The 21,657-nt window shown below is 41.4% G+C and overlaps 2 protein-coding genes across 4 annotated transcripts in view; both read left to right on the forward strand.

Moving 5' to 3' along the window:
• Positions 1–800: 800 nt before the first annotated feature.
• Positions 801–8,328, forward strand: LOC115051607 (bromodomain-containing protein 3-like). Of its 3 annotated transcripts, none has more exons than XM_029515091.1 (11): positions 801–1,093; positions 3,222–3,578; positions 4,814–4,951; positions 5,028–5,163; positions 5,621–5,679; positions 5,805–6,149; positions 6,254–6,382; positions 6,494–6,691; positions 7,272–7,393; positions 7,488–7,762; positions 7,900–8,328. In XM_029515091.1, exons 2-11 carry the CDS (start codon positions 3,384–3,386, stop codon positions 8,001–8,003), a joined length of 1,701 nt encoding a protein of 566 aa, XP_029370951.1. In that variant the 5' UTR covers positions 801–1,093; positions 3,222–3,383; the 3' UTR covers positions 8,004–8,328. The 3 variants fall into 3 exon arrangements, with proteins under 3 accessions (XP_029370951.1, XP_029370952.1, XP_029370953.1); XM_029515092.1 differs by having other exon boundaries at positions 7,332–7,393; XM_029515093.1 differs by having other exon boundaries at positions 6,494–6,676; positions 7,332–7,393.
• A 9,822-nt stretch (positions 8,329–18,150) lies between these two features.
• The window catches only part of vav2 (vav 2 guanine nucleotide exchange factor), a 177,070-nt gene continuing 173,563 nt past the window's right edge, over positions 18,151–21,657 (forward strand). The window contains exon 1 of the mRNA XM_029515090.1: positions 18,151–18,354. Coding sequence (XP_029370950.1) covers positions 18,151–18,354 — 204 coding nt within the window. The remainder of the gene's footprint in view (positions 18,355–21,657) is intronic.

Consider the following 21,657-nt stretch of genomic DNA (forward strand, 5'->3'; position numbering starts at 1 on the left):
GAGCGGACGTGGGGCTGTTAAAATGCACTATATCATCCACCGAGGAGCGCTCATGTGCAAAGACGGTCCAGGATGGTGATGTGATGAACACTGAAGACTGTCAGCATAATTCGGTCACAAGGTCTCTGCCACAGAGAGCTTTCCTGTGTGATGTTAAGGCTGGATATGGGGACTTACTCTGCCATTCTGATGTACGCTGGCGGCGATTTTATTCCCTGAGATCAAATATGGGCAAGTTTGGAAAGAAAATGGGCAAATCTCTTCAAGAGCTCAGTGATCTTTTCAGTATTTACAGTTATCTGATATATATGAGCTATTAAATAGTCTTTAGAAAGTACAGAATGAAAAGTAAGGGCACTTCAAAACTGTTCCATCGGCTTCTGATGTTGGTGTAAGTGGACAACAGACTCTTAACGAAGCAAGCCGACAAGTCCCTTTTATGAAAACCTCAACTAAGAAAAATACATGAGGACCAATGGCCAGGGTAAGGAATACTGGAAATAGAGGGAACCATATTTTCCAAGTTATACGTTATATGAGGGGCCATATATTATATCAACAAATAAATGTACATAGCATCCAGAAACAGTTGGACTCATTTAGGGAACAGGGATACAAATAATAATAAATATTACTGCAGGTCAGATATCTGGTGTTTTTAAAAGTTATATATATATATATATATCACTTTGGCTAAACTCCGGTCCAGTCGGTGGCGGTAAGACCTCTTTAAGGAGGTTTGTCAACCGCAGATTTGCACCACAGAAGAAGAGGCAGCGTCAGGAGGAGGGAACTTATCGGTCCGCAGAGTTAAATCTGCTGTAAAGGCCCGCTGTGGGCTTGATGTGGACTCTGTAGTCCGGCTTCGGTGCGGCTCGACGCCTCCTCAGAAGCACAGCAGCTCCTAAAGTGTCGCTCCAACGTGTCTTCATCAGAGAATAAGTTGGACGAGTCGGTTAAAAAAAAATAATAATAATAATCCGTGGTTTGTTGATGTTGTTCCCTCTGGCTCTCACGCCACGCCACGTCACGGAACCCGGAAAAGAAGTTCCTGCTCGAGCCACCGTCAGCCGAGCACGAGCGCTAGCTACAGGTTAGCTCCGACACGCCTCTGCGTGGAAACTTGTCGATACTGGACTATATATATATATATTTAAAAAAAAATGCAAATAGCAACATTAAAAGCGTTAAAGTGTGTAATATAATCTTGTGTTAAACCAATGATGGCATTAAGGGTGTTTTCTACTGCCAAGCTAAGGAAACTAAGCATTAGCTTTGGTATAACTTTTCGCGTTAGCTTGTGGATGCATTTTGCGATGGTTTTTCTACTTTTTACTACCGAACTTCTTTATATTACCCAACTTAGTGAAGGTCTTCTCGGCTCTGTCCAGCGTTTAATTGATTGTGTGAAAGCGTCATGGATGAAATATGGTTGGTTTAGTAATTGCAGTAAGTCTGAAGCTAGTTTATTTGACCAACCCCCAACTTTGTTCAAAACTTTGGCTATTTTGCAATTCCTGTTCAACGTGACAACAACAAACAATCAAACTTTATTTAAAGTGTGGAATCACCAAGCAGGATGGTCTCTAAACACTTTACAACCAAAATAGTGCATGGGACAAACACAGAGAGAGTAAAAAATACAATCAAAACGCAAATTTTAACCACAACAATTGTAACATCAAATAAAAGGGATGTTAAGAATGTAGCGGATCATAAATACTACAATGGGCTTGTAATGGACACATATACAGCAAACAAACAGCAATACTATGTTGGATATTATGGATATTAAAAGAAATAAAAGTCAGGTAGGGTAGGCTGTAATAAAATGAATAGGGTAAGTTTTATGTCTACCTAGTGACCTTTTTTTAATAAGTGATGGGAGGCCGTTCCAAAGAAAATGGCCACAGTGGGTGAATGCTCTACAGCCAGCCGGTATCTTTTTCACCCCCAACATAAAATTTTTCATGCCAATTCTGTATAAAACTGTACAGCTTTGTCATTAAAATAACAATTAAGTCACCAGTAGTGATATGTGTCCCTCCACTTCTCTAAAAGGTTAGCAAATGACTAAAGTAACAGGACAAGCACATCCCATCTTAAATTCATGTACCTGTGCATGTGGATAACTACCAGGCAGATTAATTCAAATAAGCAATGCAAACTATTCTCTGATCTATGATGACAATTACTTAGATAAACATCAAAATTTAATTGTGATTATTAATTTGATCAGATTGGTGTTTAGCGTTTGTTTGTTTTTTGTCTTTGGCCAACCATTCAGTTCATGCCCAATTTTAATAAGCACGTCCAATGTAATCTTAAGTCACACAATTACCACAACTTTTTCCCCTAAGTTCTAAGGGTGTGCCAACAAAGCGATTCATATAAGAATTGCAATACTCAGTTACTACAATGTAGAATAATTAAATAAAACCAATCCGCAGGCTGTCTGCCTTCATTTTGGATGCTGGATGGTCTGACATCACCACAGAGCTGGTTCTGGATCATACACATGCATGGTCAGCACCAAAACAAGGAGGAAACTACAATAATGGAGATAAGAGAAATTCAGCCGGCCAATTTAACCTCAAGACAGTGTTTTAAGTAATGAAGGCCCAACCCTCTCAGAGAATTTTCCTGACAGACACGTTCATTTTAATTCCGAAAAAAAGACGGGTCCGTTCTCTGTGGAGGGGTCCAGTCTCTCGTCTCGTCTCTTCAGTTGGTCTGGTCTCTACTCTCTGCAAGGGTCCCATCTCTGATCTAGTCTCTAGTCTCTGGAGGAGTCTGGTCTGACTTGTTTGGCCCTGGCAGAGGAATTTCTTTGAGTTGTTAATGTGAGAACTACCCTTGGTCCAGTGCTCAAAACAGCATCTCCACAATACTTATATGTGAGATGTGTAGTGATTGAAACTTTTTTTTTTAATCTTTAAATATTACATGTCCATGCAAAAATGAATGGATAATAATAATGGTTAAACATTTTTAAGCAATGTGTGTGTGTGTATATATATATATATTCATATATATATATATATATATGGCATCACAGCTTTGGTGATCCAAGGAATTGTACTCTAATAACATTTATCATTTTGATTGGGATATAGCCCATACTAGGAGAAAAATCTGATTCAATTACAGCTGCAGTAGACTAAGACGTCAACATATTTTGTTCTTGGACTGATCGCTTGCATTGTTTTTAATATCAACAGGTCTTGTGTTGTATGAAAACTATGTATGGAGGTGGCAGATGTTCCCTGAGAAATTCTGATGAGCTGACGGACAAAAACTACATAATTCCCAGGAGATAACAGATACCGTTGGAGCTTGTGTGTCCACTCCTTCAAGACTAGTCTCTTTCAGCTGCTGACATCATGTCAACAGAGACAACCTCAGATCCTTCACAAGCTGTGAATCCGCCACCTCCTGAGGTGACCAACTCCAGCAAGCCAGGTCGAAGGACCAACCAGCTGCACTTCATGCAGAACGTGGTGATCAGGTCGCTGTGGCGGCACCAGTTTGCCTGGCCTTTTTACCAGCCTGTCGATGCAGTCGCTCTTGGACTACCAGTGAGTAGCTGCCTTACGCCATCTCATGTAACTGTCCATCAGACTTTCAAGGCTGCTTCTACTGTGCTTTTCATCAGTAATACGGATAATACAACAGTTACTACTGTAATTTCTTGATGTTATTTTTTTGCTAATCAAAAACACATCAGAAAACAAGTCTTGAAAAACACCAGTCAACTGCATCTGTCGAGCCCTGAGCAAGTTGTAAATCTGTTTTTCGAAATATGGTCAATTTCACACTGAACCAATGATATAGCTCTTTTTTTTTTAAATTCTGTCGTTTATGTGCCAAATAATGTTCTGAAATACTCCACAAAAAGTATTACCCACAAACTAAAAAAGGAAGTGAACAGGCTTTTGATCCCTGAACTGGATGGGATTTTCCCCATCCAATCCCTGCAGTGTAACTGTGATTTAAATTTAATGGGTTTACCTCGACTTGTAGAAAAAAAGTATTTTTTTTATTATTATTATTATTGAAGTGAATTAGTTTCTCCATCAATTGTCCTCTCATTTCATACCTCTTTAATTGCAGCTATAGATGTGTTTGTTTCTCTCTAAGCTGTCTTTGTTTCTTCCTTGGTTTTTGGTTGCTTCCCAAAACTGCATGCACACCCCACTTAAAAAACACAACACAGGAATCGGTCACATTACGTCTCATCTATATTCAATATTAGATTTTCCAACCCTTAATTAGTAATAGCTAACAGCGCTGCGTGTTTTGCTTAAACTCTTTTCTGTCATTTTAGCTTTGCTGCATTTTAATGATTTACTTATTTTTGAACTTCATGCCTTAGTTAAAGATTTTGAAATTATATTATCAGCTAGGACTCTTCATGTAATTGTCTGGAAATTAAATTTCATTTATCACTACTGAATCATTTGAGAGGCGGAAATTTCAGAGACAGATATCTCAGGGCCCAGAGCAAATAAGACCAGGTTTTTCTGCATGGCCCGATGCCTTGTTAAAGGGTTTGTTCTTGTTTGTTGAAATTTTATCAAAATTTAAGCAGCGCACATTACATTTTTGGACAGCTACTGTATAAACAGTTTGTGTAAAAAGACACTCAACTATTAAGGTGAAAAGGAAGGTCGGACAGTTTGGTAATAATTGTATTTTTCCTTTTTACTTCATAAGACATCCAGCTTATTTAGACTCCTTCAGATCCTTTTGATGTTGTGGGACAAAAGTAAGACTATATTCATCTGAGATGTTCACTCTTATTCTTGATCAGGATTATCATACAATAATAACTTCTCCGATGGACATGGGAACCATTAAGAAACGACTAGAGAACAACTACTATTGGAGTGCCAGTGAATGTATGGAAGATTTCAATACCATGTTCACGAACTGCTACATATATAACAAGGTGAGGAGTGTCAGGATTGTGAATTCATCTTGCTTGTTAGGATGTAAATCCTCACAGGTTTTCTTCTTGTGTCTAGCCTACAGATGACATAGTGCTGATGGCCCTTGCCTTGGAGAAGATTTTCTTGCAAAAAGTTTCCCAGATGCCTCAAGAGGAAGTGGAGATTTTACTTCACGCAGGCAAGGTGAAGGGCAAAAAAACCACTGCTCTAGGTAATGAACCATTATTTGTAACTCTATATATATACGTATATATATTTTTGTTTGTTAATTAAGCATGATTAGCTTGTAATACATGCCACTGCTCAGGCTCCCAAGCTATATTTTCTTCTACCTTTAACTTTTTCACAGATTAATTTTGCAGACTCTTAAGAATAACCCCTTCAATTATGTCACATGGATTATAATTGTGATAAAAGCATTTTTTCCTGGGTGCTTGCACAAATTTTCTAGCCTTGAGAAAAACTGCAGAGAGCAACATAAATGTGTGAAATGTGGAATGGTTTTTGCCGTGCTTTTATTGCACGTTATGCACAAATGTTTTTGCGTACAGCACACTACAGTCTGTCTCAGTTTTTTGCTTAGCAAAAATATAGAAAATTCTGAAGAGACCTTCGGCACTAAAATCTGTATTTGCTCTTTTTCCCCTCTGGTTTTTGTGATGATGCAGTTACAGGTGGGCAGAATGGGACTGTGACTACGTCTCCTTCAGTTGCGCCACAGATAAAAGTGAGTCACCATTTGTATCACTCAATCATATTAATTTAAAACCTGACAGCATGAGAATGTTTATAATGTTATGTTTTTGTTTTTTTGTTGTTGTTTTGTTTTTTTGTTTTTTTTTATCAACGAAGAGGAAAGTGCTGAAAAGGAAAGAAGAGGCTACCGCTTTGTCCTCAGCAGGCACCATAACCAATTTCAGCGATTCATCAGAAAGCAAGAGGAAACGTGGAAGCACAGGCCGAGCCATCACTCCTTCAAAGAGCAGCTTTGGCGAGACGGAGTCACCTCCACATGAAACTGACTGGGGCAAAGAGAGCCAACAGCTCAAGTACTGCAACAACATCCTGAAAGAAATGCTCTCCAAAAAGCACTCAGCTTATGCCTGGCCTTTCTACAAGCCTGTTGATGCTGAAGCTCTGCAGCTTCATGATTACCATGACATCATCAAATACCCCATGGACCTAAGCACTGTTCAAGTACATGCCCATATATTTTTATGTATACATACATACATATGCAAACACATTCTGGTGTAGGGTCAATGTCACTGTATTCTCTAACCTTTAGTTTTATTTAACAGATAAAGATGGATGCAGGAGAGTACCAAGATGCACAAGGTTTTGCTGCAGATATAAGGTTAATTTTCTCTAACTGCTACAAATACAACCCTGCCCATCATGATGTGGTCACAAAGGCCAGAAAACTCCAGGTGCGTTTTGAGTGATAAAATCTAACAATTGAGGGGTTTGAAATCAAATTTCCTTTTTCTTGAGCCTCAGATTTCACTCAATTCTTCCTCCTCATGCTTTCATATGCTCAGGGCGTGTTTGAGAAGAGGTTTGCAAAGATGCCAGATGAGCCTGTGGAGTTGAGTTCCCCAATGAACACCATGTCCACTAAGAGCCCTAGTTCCAGCGGGATAAGTGGCAACACTTCACTCAGCGGGGACAAATCAGACTCAGCAGAGGAGCACACCACCCGCCTTGCTGAGTTGCAAGAACAAGTGGGTGCAGAAGAGGTGGGTTCCTGCACAGACCTCTCTTTGTTAAAAAAAAAAAAAAAAAGGCTTGTTGCATCCAAACAAGTGAAGATCTTGACCTGTTATTTTATCTCAGAAATGATGGCACAGCTTTCACACAATACCTGCTCATTTTAGATGAACCAACATGTTGTAGGCTGGTGCTTCTTTTTTGCCCATGAATCTGCCAATAAGTAGTGGCATCTTTGTGATCATAAACACAATGGGATCACATAACCAATAAATTGGCTCCTATACAGCAACGTTGTAAAAGAGATTTAGTGCGCCATGAGATGTGAACTGTCAACATGATTTAACCCGCACTCTGATAACATGACTAAACAATTTCTGCCAACTTAATCTCTGGCTCTGTGATGTGAAACATGGAGAAATAAATCCATCAAGACTATCAGCTGGAGACAACAGTGTTGACTGCTAAAAGCAGATGCTGAGCTGCAGTCACCTACTCCAGCTTCCTAGCAACCACATTCTTAGCTCCAGCAGGCTGTTGTTTATCGGGGAATTTTGATTTGAATATTATTGAAGCACCAGTTACCCATTTCTGTTACACTCTGTACAGTTCAAAGCTGTTCATGAACAACTTTCTGCACTCTCTGACGGCTCTGTTATTAAACCAAAGAAGAATAAAGAAAATAACAAGAAAAAGGATGACAGGCAAAGAAAAGGCAATTCAAATTCCAGGTATGATATAAATATTTTATATAATTTAACTTTGTGTGTATAGTGTGTTGGCTCCAAAGACACCTAATTCTGCTTTTTTTTTTTTCAATTTCAGCCGGTTGTGGAAGGGGAGAACAGACATTGATTCAAATGATGAATGTCTGCCGATGACGTATGATGAGAAGCAGCAGCTGAGCCTGGACATTAACCGTTTACCTGGCATCAAGCTGGGCCGGGTGGTGCAAATCATTCAGACACAAGAGCCCTCAATGGGTGACACAAACCCAGATGAGATTGAAATTGACTTTGAGATGCTGAAGCCATCAACCCTGCGGGAGCTCCAGCAATATGTCAAGTCCTGTCTGTATCAGAAGTTTAAGAAATTTCAAAGTAAGTGTTTCTACACAGTTTTTACCCCCTGACATATAAGTTAAGGTGTTAAGTTGCCAATAATGCAAATGCCAAAATGCGTCAGCATCTGTAGCATCTAACTGATAATGGCCCTTTTCTTTATCCCCTTTATCCAGAGAAAAGCAGTTATGCTGCAACTCAAAATGTCAGCAGCAGCAGCTCTTCTGATTCTGCCCCGAGCAGCTCCAGTGAGTCCAGTTCAGAAAACAGTGGCTTCTAAGAACCTGATTTTATTTATTTATTTATTTATTCTTTCATGACCAACAGAGTTTAGAAATAATGTCAATTATGTTTATTTTTGTATTTGATGAACGTTCACTGTGTTCCAAATTTTACTTCCTGCACAACAGGTTCTCAGTTCAGTTTCTCATGTTGTCTCTCTAAATCGCAATATCCTAGTGTTTCTTATCAGACACTATAGATTCACAACACAGATGGAAGATGCATTGTTGGAGCTCGGGCACACTTCATAAGACCTGACACTCATCCAATATCCTGTTTTTGTTATCCATGTTCTTCTGTTTAATTAAAGGACTTTTTTTCAAACAAATCATAGAAATGTAGCCATGTTCTTTTATACTGGACATCTCTTTCTATTCAGCTGGGTCATTCAGCTAAAAATGCATTACCCATTTTATATATATATATATATATATATATATATAAAATGGGTAATGCATTTTGTGCATATATATATATATATATATATATATAAAAGAGGACAAAATTCCTTATCTGTAGGACAAGAACCTAAAGAAAAAAAAAAAGAAAAAAAAATGTGCTGTGCATATTTATGTCTTCAGTATATGTCTAATACTGTTATTAGAAAACAGGAATGATTCAAAAAGAGTACTTAAAGTTCCGGTTAAACAAAAACGGAGTTTCAAAGATTCACCCTATCTGTGTCAGGATTTTTTTCTATTTTACTTGGGAAAGAAAAGTTCTCTCTTTTTGCAAGTAAATTTTCTCAGCAAAGAGCATCAGATGTGCATAAATCAAAAGAAAAAAAAAAAGATTTATTTGATGCCAGTTACTCATAAAAAAAAGTCTGAGCAAAGTTGAAGGCTAAAGGCATGTTCTGTCAGCGGTGTTTGTGTTTTCAAGGGCTGATGTGTCCAACATGGGAATGCAGGACACCGTTTTGGTTATAAACCGGCTGTGGTTTATTATGAAGTTCTGTTTGATTAAATGGAGACAGAACATTTTTATAGAATATGTACATGTAAAATTATATTCTATATCCCATATACATAAAAATATATTTTTGTAGCACTCTGTTCCAAAAGCACCTTTGTTCAGGTCTGATCAGATGGAAAATCGCCTTTGCCTGTCTTCAGCATATTGCTTTGTGTTGTTTCAGAGCCTGGATCTAAATTTTCTACTGTTCGGAGCTCCATAAATAATCGTTCCAGGCTGCATAAGTTTGACAGCTGTTAAACAACCTTTTTAAAGGTCATTTTCCAGTAGGAATGACGTCTAATGAATCCTTTCAGCATGATGTGGTCTTTTAATTGTGTTTTCCATCCATCCAGGCTTCTTTAGATGTGGTATGAAAGTCAACTTAAACTCGAACTAGACTTCAGTCATCCATCAAAGTGATCCCCGATGTCTGCTGTTATTTGTGTCTCCTGTCCTGCATTTTTTTGTTAGATGGTAAGGCAGTGAACACCCTTCAGATCTGCTCAGCTCTCCTAACTGTCGAGCCACGCAACAACAGTGCAACTCTGACAAAAGTCGGAGCAAGAACTGCTCCTGATTACCTCATTCGTCTCTCAAGTTTCAACAGTTGGGTATTTCTTATTTCTGTGTGGACATGAAGACGGCCTGTCTGGACATGAAAAAGCAGTCCAAAGAGCAGGAATATCACTTAAGGAGCCCTTTATGTTGTCATATTTTAATTAGGGTGATTGTGGGTTACTGTTGATATAGTGAATGTGCTATAAAAGTTCAACATTATTCCTCAGGGAAGTCTCTTCTTCATGACCAATACTGAATTGTCATGCATATTAATATACTACAGAAAAACTAAACTTCCTCTTTTTGACACCAGTAACATCATCAAGCTTCATCTACATATTCATCAGACGTAGTCTATTTTTAGGCTTTGCACTCACACTTCTAAACCGAATATTGAATCTTCTGCTCACCTTGAGAACAGGCTGTTTTCTGTTTTTTTTTTTGTTTTTTTTTTGTTTGTTTGGTTTTGTTTTGTTTTGTTTTTTTTTTCTTTTTTTCTTTTCCTATTCAAGAGTTTCTTTGTGTTTATTTAGCAGAATAGGTGCAAAACTGCCTCAATATTGTGCTCTTTTGTAGAGAGTGCCAAGGTGAAAGGAAGGCATTTCTCCTGAAAAACAAACTCACACTTCTAACTAGCCTGCCAACTGCTCTGAAACTGGCACGCTCCCAAAGCCGCCCAGTTCAAACAGCTGGTGCTTCTGCCAGCTTATGCTCCGCTGGGTCTCGGTGCTTAGCTTCTTTCAACATGGACTAGAACACTGGACCTATGCAGTCATGGAGGTTTACACCAGAAGCCTGTGATGCAGAGGAACTGACTTATACTGGCAGAGAAAATATGAAACAGGCTGGATATATCTGGCTTCTGGTTCAGTAATCAGCCAGAAGATGGCAATCATGCGCCATCCTCGACTTGACCAACAACGCTTTTTCTAGTCTCACTTTTGTGTTGAAGGAAATACTGCAGTTGGAATGAGTTACATGACTGCTTGATATATACGTGTATGTATATATGTGTATTTTTTTTTTCACATCATTATTTTTACCTTACTTTAGGCACAAATCTCCTGTAATGAGAGAAGTACAACTTAAAGGAGTTTTCGTGAGCAGGAAACAGAGAAAACAGACAGAATGTTCCTGAACATAGGGAACTAAGCTCAAGAATGCATTCATTGTGCATGCTGGGAAAACAGCTTCCCAGAGCAGCTTACTGTCCTTGCACAGCGAGATGTGCACTTGGTGGCCTGCATTCCCATCATGCCAAATAGAACATGCCACCCGGCGGCCAACGACAACCTTGGGGCTTGATTGATCAATACAGCAACTTCAGTGACAACTAGTCATTTCTGCCACTACAGGCCATCGCTCACATGAACATGGATCCAATGTTAAAAAGACCACACCGCGCACATCCCATAAGAGACAGGGGTTTGTTTTGATTAATGGATCCTTGGTTTTCATTTTCTTCTCACCACCTAGTTGAAGGCCAATTGGTCGGGTGGGCTAAGAAACTCAGTGAGTGTGGGCTTCACTGTCAATTTAAATCAAGGTACGTAGAATGAACTGCACATGCAGGCACTTCCACTCAGTCAACGATTTATGCTAATGTAGCATATCAAGGATCATATTCACAAATTAGCTGATAGTACAACCCTTCTCAGCTAAGTGGAAGCATCTTTCTTCATCCAAATTCAACTTGTAATAACATATAGTGATTAATAATCTAAGTGACAAAGGGGTTTTGAAGTTGCTCCTTTGCAGTCCTGCGCTGCATCACAATAACATCCAGTGTATTCACTTGGGGTTTCCCAGGGCCACCAGCTTATGCTCAGCTGTATCCCTGGATCAGCCAGAGATTACGTACCTTGCAACAAGGCACTCAAACAGTATTTGTTTGGGGAAAGAAGAGCATTATATTTCCCCACATTCATTTTACAGCTATTGTCATGAAGAAAGCTCTGGATTGTCATGAAGTGTCATTTTTCTGACCTTAATTTATCTGTCTGGACAGGCGAAACACAGCTCCCCTTGGAAAAGGCCTGCTTAAAGATTTGTAGGCCATATTTTAGGCTGATGAGGCTGTTCAAAAAGGTCTTTAAAGGTTAAGTGATCTCAAGGCTCCATCAACCAAACTCAAAGGCCATTTGTACATCAGAGAATGCATCACACAAAGGACATTAACAACAGCTTTCCACCCAGGACATTTTAATATGCCCCCAAATGTCAGATTTAGGAGAGGTTTTAATGAACCATTCAGAGGTCTGATTCAGTAGAAGAGTTTTTTTTTCCCCCCATGAATTGAAATCTTTATTTCCATGGCATATAAAAGCAATTGAACATGTGATATATCAAATAAAGCCCATAAAACCAATGTATATAAAATTATGATTAAAAGGTGTATTTAAATCGATCCATATATTTAATGTCAATCAAGACTTGGTTTTTATGACCTCAAGGCATGAATTCTGTGATGTCTTCAGACTGCATGTACATACAATAAGTCTTGTGGCCTTTTGGGTGAAAGATGCAGTTTATACATGAAGGACAAAGTCGTATTGCATTGTAATGGCCCGTTTAGAGTGTGTCAGTGCATGGTTGTGATAGTATTTGGTTGCACTGTTGTCAAGCTACCATATTACGCTCAAACTCTATCTGTATTGTTTCTGTATACCTACTTGACCAACAGAAATTGTGCATGTTTGGTTTGGAGGTCATTTTGTACCTGTCAGTCCCAAAACAAACGCTGAATGTGACAGAAAAGAGCAGAGCGCACAATATCCCCGTCTACGGGGAAGAGCTGACAGTGGCTGTTTGAATCCTCCCTTAAGCCTGTGTGTAAGTCCACACGTGCATATTGATGATTTACATCCCCTCAAGATGGCCACAGTCACATATGGATGGATCTCAGTCACGATCCCCTGCCCCCCGAAAAATAAAAGATAAAAAACTGGGAAGATCAACCTTTCTGTGCAGCTCTATTTTATTCCTGGAAATAAATTTGCTGAACATGTTACATCCATTTAGGATTCTGAAGGTGGGAAGAGACAATGATGGCTGAGCTGATAAAGTAATGAGACACAACCAAGAGGATTTAACAAGGAGCCTGTGGCATATTCACTTTAATGATGATTAAGCGATTCATTAGCAAGGTGTAATTGTTTTGTTTTGTTTTTTATAAGAACTGACATTTAAAATTTGAAAGCAGAGATAATAGAAAGGAACACAATACAAACCAGAGTAGCAGTGGTATAACATGTTATCATTGACACAGTATCATATATCAAATTCCTGGAAAGCTAGCTGCTTTAGTTGGTAAATCTGTTGGCCATCCAACAAGATTGCAATGAACATAACCACTTGATCCCTTTCTTATATAAAAATATGAATTATGGCAGCTTGAATGCACGTTGTTTCACTTTACAAGGTAAGTAAATGGTTTCCCTTCTCTGGTGTTTTCTTTGAAGTTTAGGCATAAGATTTATTTGTAGTTTTAAAATGTAAGTTTACACCTCATCTCGAGGGCCTTATTCTGGAGCTCAAGCAACAGCAGGGCAGTGAGCCAATCAGAGCCTCTCGCTCCTCTGATTGGCTGTTTTCTGAGCAACTTAATGCACTTAAAGCAGCTGTTCAGGCAAACAGTCAGAGAAAGCAAATTGTGCAAGGTTGGGTGTTTGGACCTGACGGACAGTGCTGGGAACAGAGCTGAGAGTGGTGGCTCTAAAGACCGATGCACAACCTCAAGTGCTGAAAGATGAAGCCAAGATGGAAGTACTAAAAATGCAGTTCCTTAAATGGCCACTTAAGACTGTCTCCAAAAGTGAGTCAATCCCCATACACTCCCATATTAAAATGTCAGTTCACCGCAGAAATAAATACATATAAAACCTGGAACAAAACACACTTTTTGTCTCTATAGTTACTTTCATTGACCATAACAGCCACACAGCGGTGAGTATTTATGTCATTCATTAAGTTTCTATTCCCCACCCTTGATCAGCTGGGAGTTAGGCTAAATTGAGCGCTGCCAGAATGGCATGAGGATCACAGCTCAGCCTGAGCTTAAAAACTGCTCTGAAGAAATCTGTTAGTCGCATTATCAATGGCCATCTTTATTTACAGCGTATGGTTATGACATCACAAAGCTTTGGAAGTCAGAATGGCTTGTTTTAAGGTGCTGTTTCTACAGTGTGCATTTCACTGCAGCCTGAGCTCTTTATTCTCACCACATTAATATAGGGCCTAGACCACATTTCCAATATTAAAAACCATGGAAACATCACTGTTTAATATGGGACCTTTACTGAAATTTGCATGCTAATCTCCCAGCCATGTCTTGTTACTGCTCATCTTGACATTTTGCGCAACGTCTGTGTAAAGGCTGATTTTTGATTAGAATCATTGTAAAACGTATTCAAAGTTATTTCCTCTGAGGACGTTTTCAACAAGCAATGGGTGGTAGTGCGACAGCAAGAGATGCCTCAAACTGAAGCAGCTAAATAGAATTCATCCATCATTGACTGTGTGACGACACTCATGCTTTTCTTGTTTTGATCTGTGAAAACAGGCCTACTCAGTGCGTTGTCTGTCTGCTCCACACACTGTGCGCTCTGTGGCATCACCAGGAGATGACAGGTATGATTGGACAAGCTGTAAGAGGCCAGTCGTAGAGAGGACACCTCCAACCATTTTTGCGTGGTGTTTTTTAATCACTTTATTACCTGCTAATGCTATTTTCTACATGACTCTGATTACTGCTTGATTATTGTCAGTGTTTCTGAAACTGCTGGTATTTTCACAGTCAACAGTCTTGACAGAGTTTTTACTCAGAATTGTGAGAAAAACCAAACACATCCAGTGAGCAGCACCTCTGTGGATAGAAACGCCTGCTCGATGTTAGAGGTCAGAGGACATTGGCCAGACTGGTTGTAGCTACAGCAAATCATAACCGTTTGCGCTGCACAGAAAAGTATCCCAACACACTGCATTTTGATCCTACAGGGGCATCACCTCCAGCGGCAAGCGATCGCGTCAGGTTCCTGTCAGCTGAAGAAGGGAAATCAGAGGCTGTGGTGGAAAGAAGCTCACTAACAGTGGACGGTGAGTGGAAGAATGTAGCCTGGTCTGATGAATCTGGATTTCTGCTGAGGCAGCAGATTATAGGGTCAGAAGTTGGAATCAAAAGCATGAATACATGGACCCGACCTGCCTTGTGTCAACAGTCCAGACTTGTGGAGATTTTTTCTTTGCACACTTTGGGCTGCTTGAAGCCAAAGCCTTTCGCAATAATATTTCTGACTGTGTGCAGATTTTTATGGACGTTTTGTGGACTTTAGTCAAGAAAAACTGAGGATGTTTTTAGAGCAAAGGGCATCTCTACCCAGCATCATTATGTTAATAATGAAGTGCTTGCGGAATGTGTAACAACTTGAAATCTTACCTTAATTGCTATTTACCACAAAAACACAATATGCTGTGAAGATCACAGAGGTGTGATACTTTGTGGTGTACATGAGGCCTACAGCTGACCTTTAGCAATTGGCCTGTGGTCTCATGGGATAAATTCCGATGCCAAACAACTACCTGCTCTTTATTCTCAGCCAACTTGTCTGGTCCTGCTCAAGGTCTCTGCCTCTGAAACGGATGTTTTTCTAACCAATTTCCCCTTTGATTGCTCTTAATTGTGTCTTTTTGAATAATTTCATTCAGCAGGTCGAGTGTTGTTCTGTTTGAGTACCTTGAAGCAACTTCTGTTGCAAACTGTCGAGCTTACTCTAAATTCGTTCTTATCGCTCAGTGGTAGCCATGAACATTATGTTCCTGTCAACATTTCCTCTTAAGCACATCAGAGGAAAACCTTTAATTGAATTTAATGACTCAGTTAAAGCACATTAATGTTCACACATCTGAAAGTGTGCTGGTATGTGGTGTTCTTCATAGTTAGATGAAAGGGGGAGTACTCCAGTGATTGTTAGTAATGTGCTTCCAATTCTGTAATGTTCAAATCTGTGAGACATCAGGTGGACAAGGTTGAAGCTGCAGGGGGCGAAGATATCCTGACTTCTAGTCCCATAGAATTAAAATTTAGTGTGTCCCAGCCCTCAGACACTCTGCTTGGTGAAATACACATATTTCAAAAGCAAAACTTCTATTCTTTGAGTTGTTGTTTTGTAAAAAAAAAAAAAAGCCCTGTCAAGTTAGATAACTTTGGTGATGTTATACATTTGTTTGACTCAAAGTTCCTTCAGAGGGGTAGAAAATAATGAGTCAGTAGACATAAGCCAGTACACAAGCTAAAAGACTTTGGACTACCAGACTCCATCTGCTGGTGGATTCATGACTTCCTGTTGGAACCCTCCCAGGGTAAGGTCGGCACCTGCACTTCCACAGCCTTCAGCTTCAGCACTGGCTCCCCCTGCTCTTCACCCTGAATACACCACTGCAGCCCCTCTCACCTGAGCAACTCCGTCAGTCTACGGATGATACCACCTCTGGGGGGGTGGGGGTGGGGTGCGCTTACTGGGACGGGGTGGTTCCTGTTCATCAGTGGGGATTGTGTGGAGAGAGTGGCTGACTTCAGGTTCCTGGGTGCCACCATTGATGAACCTACAGCACCAACACCACAGCACTTGTGAAGAAGGCCCAGCAGAGACTCCTCAAGAAACAACAACTCCCTGTGAAGCTGCTGGTAACCTTTTACCGTGGTGCTGTGGAGAGCATCCTGACGTGCGTTTGATTTGCCAGCTGCATGGCTGCAGACAGGAAAGCACTTCAGAGAGCCATCACCACCGCTCAGAAGCTCATCGGCTGCGTCTCCATTCACCGGAAGGGAATGCCTTAAAAAAGTCAGTAATGTAATGAGGGACTCATCTCGTCCTGGTCACCCTGTCTTTTTGAGCTGCTGCCATCAGAAAGGAGATACAGGTCTCTTAAATCAAGGACAAATAGACTTAACTCTTTTTTACCAAAAAGCCATTGCTGCCCTAAATGCTGCTTAAACAAATGTGCAATATGTAAAAACTACTGTATGCTGCTAATGGAGCTGTGCAGTGGTTACAAGTGGGTTGCTTGTGTGTGTGATTTATTTCTAAATCTGTTCTTTTTTACTATTTATACTTTTACTTTTATTCTTTCTGCACCACAGGATTGCAACAAATTCTGTTGTGCTCGTGCAATGACAATATAGTTTTCATTCTATTCTGTTCCTGGAGATACTCCGACCCAGCTGCCTAGACATCCCACTTAAAGGGTTCACATCATCACACCTGGACATTTTTCCTGCTTCCAACGCTTTGTTTCCTGCACTGCCGGGCGCCATCGTAAGGAGATGTTCAGTGTTTGTCACTTGGCCTTTCAGTAATTTTCTTCATGTTATCGTTGATGGGTTCAGTTAACTGTGAAGTTAGGGCAGTTTTATTTTTATTATTAGTTCTTTTTGAACTGTCCCTTTAAACACCCTCGCGTTTGAGTCCGGTGCAATGCGCACTTCATCCGTCAGAGGGCGCGTCTCCAACTCCCTGTTTAACAAAAAAAAAAAAAAAAGAAAAAAGAAAAATCACATTCTTGGAGTATGGAGCCACTTTGGTGAAGTGCGGACGCAACAATTCAAGTTTTGACCCTTTGCGCCAAATAATTAAACACGTGTGAGGCCGGATCCTGGACGCGCCACCCCCCTTTCCAACCCACCATCCCACCCACCAGATCTGTGCAGTTAGGACCGAACATCTCCGTCCGAAAGGGGGAGAGGGGACATGAGCGGAAGGGAAACAGGAATCACAGAGGAGCGCGGCCGTGAGTGCGCCGAACGCCGTGTCGGACGTGCGTAAAAGCGCGAACCGAACTCTCACCGAGCGGCCGGACCTGACGGCTGATAGTCGGTTTGATCCGCGGCCGCACAGCAATGTTTATATGGTGTTGTGAGAAGAGGGAGACACCGGCGTTTGTATCATCTCCGTTTCCCTTAGCTCTGGACATTACTGGAAGTTGTTGTTTTATTTCATTTCATCTATTGCCTTTAGGAGAACGTTAAATTCAAACACGGTAGGTGACTCTGGACTTCGGTTCCGAAAACTGAGCAGACTGTAAATCGCTGTTCTCCCAACCTCCCTCCACATTGTGTTGTAAGCCGCGTTGTGGTTCACTGAAATGTGAGACCCCGGGGAAGTCGATAGGCTGCATGACAAACCGCTGCATCCAGCTGTTTTTATCTGCCCGTGTTGTCGCGCTTCATTCACGCCTTTTCGGGTTTAGTATGTTGACCAAACTTTTTTCAGAATGAAGACGGCTCCCGTGGCCCGGCTCTGTTTTCTGCTGCCGCCCGCTGAGTCCGCTTCCATGAGACGCTCCGGTTGTTTCGCTTTTTCTCCAGCTTTCATCATTTCCATGTGGAGGGGGCAGGAGAGCTGACATGCGTCTGGGAATGGGGATTTAGTGCGGTGACGTGCTGCGATTTACATAAAGTTGTGAAAGTGCCAGATTAGGGATCTGATAGTGAATGGTCGAGACATCCGGCGCGGGGAGGGAAACGACCCTAGTGCCTGTTCGTGCGCCGTGAACCAGCCGCTCTCAGACCGCCGCCGACAAGCGCTTGGACCTCGGTGACTTTTGCGCGGAGAGAGGAGCTCCGGGGAGCCGCTATGGAGGAGTGGAGACAATGCGGCCGGTGGTTGATAGACTGCAAGGTCCTGCCCCCCAACCACCGCGTCGTGTGGCCCTCGGCGGCCGTCTTCGACCTGGCACAGGCCCTGCGAGACGGGGTGCTCCTGTGCCAGATGCTACACAACCTCTCTCCGGGATCGGTGGACCTGAAGGAGATCAACTTCAGGCCCCAGATGTCACAGGTGAGTTCATTTCATGCCTTTGATTCACCCCTCCAGGCTTGTATTGTTTGTGTCTGTAAGCTCTGCCTCCCATTCACACCCTCCGGATGCACAGAGGTGTTCTTTGGATTGCTTTGATTCTGCGGAAGGACATCTTGTAGCGTCTTATTTCTGGATTCCCAGCACAAACCTCCCTGTCACAACAAGCCCACTTCTTGGGCTCCAGCCCAGTGCGGCTTTCTTATCAGTTTAGCTGTGATTATACACAGACAGTAAAAAGTAGATGCTGAAACATGTGATGGGTTCATTAAGCTTTGTGAGGGTGAACTAGGCCCACAAAGACATTTTGAAAATAAAGGATTGATCATGCCTGTTGCCTGTTAGCCTTTGGAGGGGTCAAGTGTGAAATCGACCTGAAAAAATTGTCATGTCATCATAAATTTTCAGTATGCGTGAAAGGAACTTGCAGTGACAGCGGCAACATTGTCTGTCTTACTGTAGCTGAAATACAGCGGTGTACAACAAAAGCACACTGACCCTAGCTTCAGGTATTGGCCACAGTTTTCCCCAACTTTTTGAGACCATTTGGAGGATCAAGTGGGTGTCACTACAGGGCTGGACAAATCAACCAGAAAGCTTGATAATGAATGGTTTTGGTTTGGCATCAGCAGTGCTATTGTAAAGTTGCAGTGATTTGAACACTTTGCCCATTTCCCAAAGCAGCACAAGGGGTAAAAAGAGGAATAACCATCCATGTCCATTTAATTAGACTCAAAGGAAATATAAGTCTGTGCTGTGAAGTCTGGATTCTAGACGCAGCACATGTCCGTTTCTGAAGCGCTCCCTTGTGGTTCTTAAACCACTATGAGGAAGAAACTTGTCTATGTTTTCAGTCATGTACATCACAGTTCTCTAAGGAAGTTGAACCCACAGAATCCACAGTGAGAAAACCTGGGGAACAACAGTTTTCCTTTCTTGCACTGTGTACACATAGAAGAAGACAGGAGACTCCATATTGGGGGGAAAAACCCCCACACACAGACCAGTACCTACTCTCGGATTCTCATCACCTGCTTTAACAAACGTGAGGACTTTATGAAAGCCAGTGCAGGATCTAGGAGGAACACCGACACTGCAGGTTGATGAAGAAAAGAGCAATATATGTAACAATGTTGTCATCTCTTATGTGGCTGAGATATCAGAGAAACACGGGAGGATTTTAAACAAGCCACAACTCCCTGTGTTCTTTAAACTCAGCAACACAATGAGAGAAAGTGGCACACCCTTTGACTGTGTTTTTCATACCCAGTAAAGCATTGTGGTTCAGGCAGTCCGGTGTGGTGGAGGACGCACAGACCTGCTCATGAGCGAAACCAGGAAGTGTCAGGTGGCACAGGAAGTTTATGTGACCACAGCAGCACAGTAAAAATTATTAGTGGCTTTTTATCGACTTTTTATCCCACCTGAGGTCTGCTCTGAACTGCCACTGAGCCTCCATTACGGTGTGCTGATAAGTCAGAGGATTGGGTCGCAAGCTGCCTGCATCCAGGATTGTTGCAGTTATTCTTATTGTTTTACCCTGCAGAGGACAAAACGGCTATCACAGCACAATGATTTGCCGCCAAACAGCACATTTGTCTGATGTTCTTGGGACAACTTCCAAAGCCATAACAATAATAGCAACTTCTGTCGTAATATGTGGACGTCTTGGCTTTCAGTCTGTGTGTTGCTGGATGACCCTCTTGGTTTTCCTTTTTGTTTTTTAGGGAAAAGAAAAATAACAAATTGGCCAACAAACAACTTTGTTTGACAACAGTTTTGCTAACCAATTAATATTTGATGTAATTTATTCAGCAGAAATGCTAAATGTTCTGTGTCTGACTTCTCAAAAGACAGAATTGTTATGTTAGTCGGATGTTTTTGGGCTTTTCAATAGTTTGTCGGGCAAAAGAGGCAACAACATCAGGATATGGATCAAGTTGTGAAGCTATTTTCTGATATGTCTTATGATCAAATACTTTAATGGAAACACACCAGCTGACCAATAAATCAGGCAACACAGTTGTTACTGGCCCTAGTTCCAGTCCTTCTCTAATTTGCCAATACGCAGCCTTAGCCTCGTCTTATCAGCTGCAGAAGCTACTGACTTCCATGATCACAAGGCGAGACAGAGGTTTGGATGGCATGCTTTGATCCGCCCACTAATCCCATGCTTCCCAGTCCTACAGTGCGGATCTGCAGTGAGGGTGGAAGGGGTGTCCTCAGTGACAAATTGGGTTAAACAAAATCCTGGCAGCTGAACAGTGGTATGTGATTTATGATAAGGAAAAGGTCAGAGCACACTCAGAACACACAGAGTCTGAAGAATGAAGAGGAGGTGAAGCTGAACGATTACATTATTTGCCCTGAACAACCCCCCCACCCCCAAATCATCAGCTCTGAGATGAATGATAACTTCCGAAGTTAATTTTTGTCCCTCAGTATGTCTGCCATGACACATTTAGTATCATCATATTTGTTTGGTATAGGAAGTGTGTGTAAATTAATATTTGTTCTAATGTTTCCTAAAACCGACCTGTTTTTTGATAAAGGTGTAACACCCACAGAGGAGGCACCTTTATCCTCTGTCTAGTGGCCCACTATTTCTCTTCACTTGCTGCTGTTAGTGGATCCAAATCGCAATAATGCTGTTAAGGTTGGCACCGATCCCAGTTTGTGCTCCAGTGCATTATGGCTGAGTTTTACTTTGGTCTGCAGAGCACAACGGGAAGTGTTGGAGATTTTAATGGATTGATAGTGGATATTTTGGCCGTAGAAAGGTTTGCTTGATTTGGCGTTCCTGTCCTTCTGCTGATATAGTGGTTAGAGCTGGTGCTTCTTTCTACCTCAATCAGGCCAAAAAAAAAAAAAAAAGACTTTTCTGCATGTGAAACTGAAAACAGAAGCACCAACACAACAGAAGCAACAGAAACTTCTCTGTTTATGAGTTTTTGTGACTCTCGTAATGAGTGGCTTAGACTTGACTTACTTCCAGGCTGTTCATTGATGAGCACACATCAGTCAGCTCCTGGCTCTCTCATGCGGATTGGATAGATACAACAGGAAATTTGATGGGATCATCTGTGTCCCTGAATTGTGGAGTTGAAGATGGTTGTTCTATGGCCGATGTGCTTCCCCTGTGGCAGCCTGGTGACTTGTCCAAGTTGGAGCCTGCCTCGTGCCCGCAGCCTGCTGGGATACAGTCCCAGTGATGTCTAACCGGAGACAACATGGAAGGATGGATAATTGTTACTGTGAAGTGATTACACCACAGGAGCTCTCAAC

This window comes from Echeneis naucrates, chromosome 12 (assembly GCF_900963305.1).
Source record: "Echeneis naucrates chromosome 12, fEcheNa1.1, whole genome shotgun sequence".
Lineage (NCBI taxonomy): Eukaryota > Metazoa > Chordata > Actinopteri > Carangiformes > Echeneidae > Echeneis > Echeneis naucrates.

Bases quoted from the DNA above. Each gene is read 5' to 3' on its own strand.
- LOC115051607 (XM_029515091.1), top strand. From the start codon at position 3,384: ATGTCAACAGAGACAACCTCAGATCCTTCACAAGCTGTGAATCCGCCA. The intron at 5,164-5,620 runs GTAATGAACCAT...GTGATGATGCAG, and splicing joins CAAAAAAACCACTGCTCTAG to TTACAGGTGGGCAGAATGGG. The intron at 6,383-6,493 runs GTGCGTTTTGAG...TCATATGCTCAG, and splicing joins CAAAGGCCAGAAAACTCCAG to GGCGTGTTTGAGAAGAGGTT.